The 6,000-nt window shown below is 44.1% G+C and overlaps 1 protein-coding gene across 1 annotated transcript in view; it reads right to left on the bottom strand.

The window, feature by feature from the left end:
* Positions 1–232: 232 nt before the first annotated feature.
* The window catches only part of ABCA4 (ATP binding cassette subfamily A member 4), a 127,042-nt gene continuing 121,274 nt past the window's right edge, over positions 233–6,000 (bottom strand). Inside the window, exons 48-50 of the mRNA XM_024250602.3 lie at positions 5,325–5,574; positions 3,550–3,636; positions 233–641 (exon numbers count right to left, since the gene is read on the bottom strand). Coding sequence (XP_024106370.2) covers positions 636–641; positions 3,550–3,636; positions 5,325–5,574 — 343 coding nt within the window. The 3' untranslated portion in view covers positions 233–635. The remainder of the gene's footprint in view (positions 642–3,549; positions 3,637–5,324; positions 5,575–6,000) is intronic.

Genomic DNA, 6,000 nt, shown 5'->3' with positions numbered 1-6,000 from the left:
TCCAGGCATTACTAGTTGGGTGTTTTCTTCAAACTCTACAAAGACTTGACATGGAACATTAAGACTAGTCCATTCACTTCCAACCTAGTGTTGCAGAATCTTGCCAGAACAAGCAGTCCTGAGGCAGTAACACTCACAGAAGTGCATGGGACTGACAAGGACCTATGCACCCACCTAAAGAATGTCTAAAACTATACTAGGTGGTGCACACCAGGGAGACTGTGAATTAGGATAGTTTGTGATGAGTGCATTTGCATTTTATTTTTCCGTGAAAATCACACACACGCAGACACACAGACAAACATACAGAAAAGCAGATCTACTTGAAATGAGAGCAATATGGAGGCCAAAGCTGCTAGTGGGATGGCCCGGGGTTTCTAGTTCTGGGGTCTGGAGAAGGATTTTGTATTTGTTTGGTTTCACCATCAGGTTTTCCAGGTGAGCAAGTCAGTTTCGTTTTCCTTCTGAAAGAGCCTCTTTCTGAATTCACTGCATGCTCCTCGTGTGTTTGTTTTCTGCTGCAGTGGGGTCATTTACGCTGGCCAGTCCATTTGGATGACCATATGGGCACAGGCTCCTGCGCCTCCAGCTGCCCAGAGTTCCTTTCTGGCTGCAGGAACGAGCGGTGTGAAAGATCAGTCCTGTGGAAGGAGAGCACATGGACTCGCGTCATCTTGGTTTTCTGAGATGCTGTGACTATTAGATTTCAAAAGCTAAACAGTTGTCAATCAATCTCTGAAGGGCACTCAGCTGAGGGCACTGTGATTCTGTCAGATCACCCGGGTTATGGGCCATCTTTCTCTCCTTCTCTATGAAATCTATGAATCAGGTCTCCCTGGTTCTAAGATCCAGGCATTTGTTACAAAGACTCACATATATGAGATGTGTGCATACATGCTTACATCCTGGGGGGAAGCTACACCCATGGTGCTGTTTCCAAGGGCTCTTACAGGGTCTTTTGGGGCTTTTTTAGCTTAAGAAAGTTACCATTATCTTAAAAGCCAAGAAATCCTAATTTAGGTCAGCCCTGAGGTACAGAATTCCCTTGACCACTTCCTGTAGGGATGGCTCTGGGAAGCATGAAAATGTGACTGGGGGAGGGGAGAGATGAGAGCTGGAGTGCAGGATATTAGGCTCCAGATCGAAGCTTGGGCTTTGATTAATAAAGATGTCCATGTTCCTTGAGAAGCGGACACCAAGGTGATCTTTTTAACTGGAGAGACACTGTCTCCAGTTATAAAGTGTGGGTTGAATTCCTGAACCAATGCCCGCTGTGGGGCTGGGGTAGTGTGGGCGAGGAGGGGACTGGACAAAGGCCTGACCAGTCTAGACGAAATGTGGTTTATCCCATTATCTGATTTAAAATCACACATCCTCTTAAGAGGATGACTAACACAGTACTTAGGGCTGAGAACAGGATTTGAGGTGGTGCGAGGATCCCCATCAAGGCTGAGGGTACTTCAGAAACTTCTGAAACTAACACAAAGATACGAGTTATATGGGGGAACTGGAACAGTGTAAGAATAAGGATTAGAAATTGATCTGAGTCGTTCCTAATTTGGGAATGCACATGCGATGGCCACATAATTATTAACTTATTTAGGATGTTTCTAAGTTGTCTGATCATCTGTCAGCTACTTAATCTATTAACACCTTGACCCTCACTGGTTTTACTAACAGAGTACAAGATTGCATAAGACCTTATCCCAAAACATGTTTTCCAGGATGGAGTCCTTTGGAGAGTAAAAATGTTCTTGGTAAGCAAACACTGATTTCTAGAGAAATATCTGTGTGGTCCTGGCTCACAATTTAGAGTTGTAAAGCCAATGGCCGGATGAACCTCCTGAAGTTCTCACATTTGCTTAGGAGCAAGTTGTAAATTCTCTCTAAAACTTCTTGAGAGAAATTGCCTTTTTCTTGTTTGAAGGATACTTTAAAGAAAATTATTTTGAAGTGGTATAATGTAAACAATAATATAATTACTATTTATTTCATGACAGACACATACAATGCTATATGAAAGAATTTTTGCAAACCTTTGTAAAGATAGTATGTTGTAAAGTCAGAATTAGGTTTTGGATGAAAATTATCAGAAAAAGATGCCAATAACTGTGTTGCAGGTTTTCTAATCTTTGTGAACAAAAATGTAAAAAACACAATAGAAAAATGATCGCATCCAATAAGGGATAAAAGTTTGGCATTAACTGCTGTAGATATAGAACATCAGCACCCCTGATGTTCTGCCTGGCCCAGAGGTGATGTGGTGGGACAAGTCGTTTAAGAGGGAACATGCCAGGCAGGGGTGGGGAGACCATTGGTAATGCTGGGAAACAATTTTGCTACCCAATTGTATATTCTGAGTTACAGAGTTATAAAAAGGATTTGCAACTGCAAGTGGTTTTTAAAAATAATTTTCAACTGATGTCAAGAGCAATCACCAGATCTATAAATGGGAATCAGTGGCTGGAAGATCTCAGTAAAAGCAAACTTTCTCTAACTAAAGGAGCCTTTACTTAGGCATTTCTGGGCCCTCTGGCAGGTAAGGGGTGGGAAGACAAAGTCAGTTTTGCCAAGTAGCCATTAGGTCTCTGCTGGTCAAGAGGAAGGGAAAAAATTGATCACAAGCACTGCTTTGGACAGCAGTGTTTCCATCATTAGCTGTATTTGGTTTTTCTTGCAATATAGAAACGGGGCAGAATAAAAACTTTATGGGGAAATAAGGTTTTTGCATATCCTTGCTTCTTGATTTGATTTGATTTACTCTCCAGGTAAGTCAGAAGAGAGTGGCTAATTCATCCCTCTACAATCCCAGGCTTAAGCCAAGGCATTGGGATGCTGGTGCCTCCTCCAGTACTTGATCTAGCTCTCTCCTTCTTGGGCGGTGTGCTCCTTACATGGGGCATGTGCTGGGGCAGGAACCTACAAGCACCTATTCCAAGAGTTATCACAAGCCAGGAGACATACCTCCTATTGCTTCTTTCTCCATCTTCTTGATATGTTTATAAAGCACAAAGAGCCCCATTCCTACAACAAATGCTATTTCTTGATCTAACCAAATGTGTCTGCCACTGAAATGATGTGCCAGTTAAGTCCCGTCCTTTGAAACTCAAACACATGTCCAGACATAGATGTCAAGCACCCAAAACATTCTAATATTCTCTATTACCTTCTCTGCTCCTCATTCCCCAAATCCAAGCTTTTTTGCTGTAAGCAAAAACATGGGAAAGTTCTTTTCAAAAATGCTCTCCCATACTATCCAAATGCTTTCCTGATTAGAATAGGAACCCTTACAGCTACTGAATGAAAAGTTCTTCAGCACAGAACAGGGGGACAGTGGCAGGGACTTAGCAAGGATGTGATGAGGATGTGGTAGGGACTTAGCAAGGATGTGATGAGGATGTGGTGGGGACTTGGTAGGGACCATGGTATGGGTGGGGCTCTCTGCAGGAAGCATATCTGAGCCTTGGAGCAACTCAAGCCCAATGATCTAGCTGGGCTCTGAGCCGAGGAGCTGCCTCAAGCTGCAGACTGCATAAGCAGCAGGGGTACCTGGGCTTGTCGGCTGGCTCCAGCAGCTCGAGGGTGCAAAGGGAGGTCGTGAATTTCAGTCTGCTGTTTAGCAAAATTTACAAACACCTGGAGGTAAAAGAAGAGCAAGATTAGGTAGATATTTCCAGGAAAACAGCACCCTACACCCACCTACCCACTTTGCTCTCTATTTTCCACAGTTCACATACAGCCCTGCTGGTATGGCTTGTGTCCTACCCGGGGGAGGCTGGCCCACCCACAGAAGCCTGGCCACCACTGCCCTGGTCAGAGCTAGCTTCTTAGACTAGACTCCCGAGTGATGCCACAGGAGTTCCTGCTGGAGGACTCAAGGGACTTGGGCACCAGACATTGGGGTAATCAAGGCAAGGCAGATTCTCAGCTAGCAGCATCCTAATAACTAAAAAAAAAAAAAAAAAAAAAAAAGTAATTGATCCCAACGAAGAACTGTTCGGCTCCTCGTTGAGTGTGCAGGTGCTTCCTGCTCATGCCTCTCCCTGCTTAATGCTGATGAGAAGGTGTGGGTGAGCCAGCTCCTCAGGGGTTAAATGGAGACTTCCCTGTTTCCACTGCTTTACTGAACTGTCTCTAAAGATGTTTATTTTAAAACAAACATATATAAAAGCACAAAACCCAGAAACAACCCAAATGTCTATCAATGAATGAATAGATGGATGAACAAAATGTAGCATATGTACGTAAAAAGGAATATTATTCAGCCTGAAAAAGGAAGGAAATTCTGGCACATGATACAACATGATACAACGGATGAACCTTGAGGACATTATGCTAAGTCCTCACATAATAAGCCAGACATAAAAGGACAAACACTGTATGATTCCACTTCTATGAGGTATCTATAGTAGTCAGAGCCTTAGAGACAGAAAGTAGAACAGTAGTTGCCAAGGGGAGGGGGGCAATGAATGGCGAGTTAGTGTTTAATGGGCACAGATTTTCACTGAAGCAAGATGAAAGAGTTCTATCGGGGATGGTGGTAATGGTTACACAACAATGTAAATGTACTTAATACCACTGCACTGTGCACTTAAACATGGTTGACATGGTCAATTTTATGTTATTATATTTTACCGCAATAAAAAATGTGATTACATCTTAAAAAACCACACATGGAATGCACGTTTATCAAAACTCACTAAACTGTAAATTTAAAATAGGTGTTTTTCTTTTGTTTTGCTTTTTTGAGACAGGGGCTTGCTCTGTCACCCAGACTAGAGTGCAGTAGTATGAACACAGCTCATTGCAGCCTTGACCTCCTGGGCTCCAGCAATCTTCCTGCCTCAACCTCCCATGTAGCTGGGACCACAGGCATGCACCACAATGCCTGGATAATTTTCTGATTTTTTTTTGTAGAAACAAGGTCTCACTTTGTTGCATGGGCCCGTCTTAAACTCCTGGGCTCAAGTGATCCTCCTGCCTTGGCCTCCCAAAGAACCTGTGTTTCATCGTGTGTTAATTGCACATCAATAAAGCCGATTTGAAGGAAAAACCACCACCACAAAACAAGCAAGAATGAAATAACACACCATAGCATCACAGGGAAGGAAAATGTAAAAAAAAGAATCAATGAAGTTTCCTGATGACTAAAAAATATTGTTAGAAAACAATTTCTGATATACCACCTTTTACCCCAATAAACAGAGGGCAAGGGTTTGTTAAAAATCAGGAATGTTATGCCTCCCTCTTATGGCAATTCCAACCCACACTGGGTGTTCTGGGCCAGTCTTTGCTCAGCTCTCGGTGCCCCGGGGCCAACTTGCCTGGTCCAGTGTGGTCTGTGTGACTGAGTACTCCTCGATGAGCAGGCTGTCCTTGTGGGAGAGGAGGAGCTGGAAGATCCTCGCCAGGGAGGAGGAGGAGACCTGGAACTGGAGCATGTTGTAGTGCCTCTCCCTCTGCACACTGCCTGGGAAGTTCCCCTGGAAGAACTGCTCCACAGGGTTCAGGTCAGGAAGCAGGTCATCCTTCGGGGATTTGATCTTCATTGTGACGATATAGCCATCTCCAAATCTAGGGGATGCACACAGTGCAGGACAGGCCTCTATTAGTGGTTGGGCCTAAGGTAATCCCAAAATAAGGAGTAGACTCATCAGAAATTTTGGGGATTAAGCCCAGCTTGGTGGCTCACACCTGAAATCCCAGCAATTTGGGAGGTAGAGGTGGGAGGATCACTTGAGCTCAGGAGTGTAAGATAAGCCTGGGCAACAAGTAAGACCCTGTCTCTACATTAATTAGCAGGGTATGGTGGCACATGCCTGTGGTCCCAGCTACTTGGGAGGCTGAGGCGGGAGGATCACTTGAGCATAGGAGGTCAGGGCTACAGTGAGCCACAATCATGCCACTGCACTCCAGCCTGGGTGACAGAGTGAGACGCTGTCTCAAAAAAACCGAAAAACAAGAAACAAACCCAAGCAAGAACAACAAGAAATACTGGGG

This window comes from Pongo abelii, chromosome 1, assembly GCF_028885655.2.
Source record: "Pongo abelii isolate AG06213 chromosome 1, NHGRI_mPonAbe1-v2.0_pri, whole genome shotgun sequence".
Taxonomy (NCBI): Eukaryota; Metazoa; Chordata; class Mammalia; order Primates; family Hominidae; genus Pongo; species Pongo abelii.
This window is presented reverse-complemented; position numbering and strand designations above follow the sequence as displayed.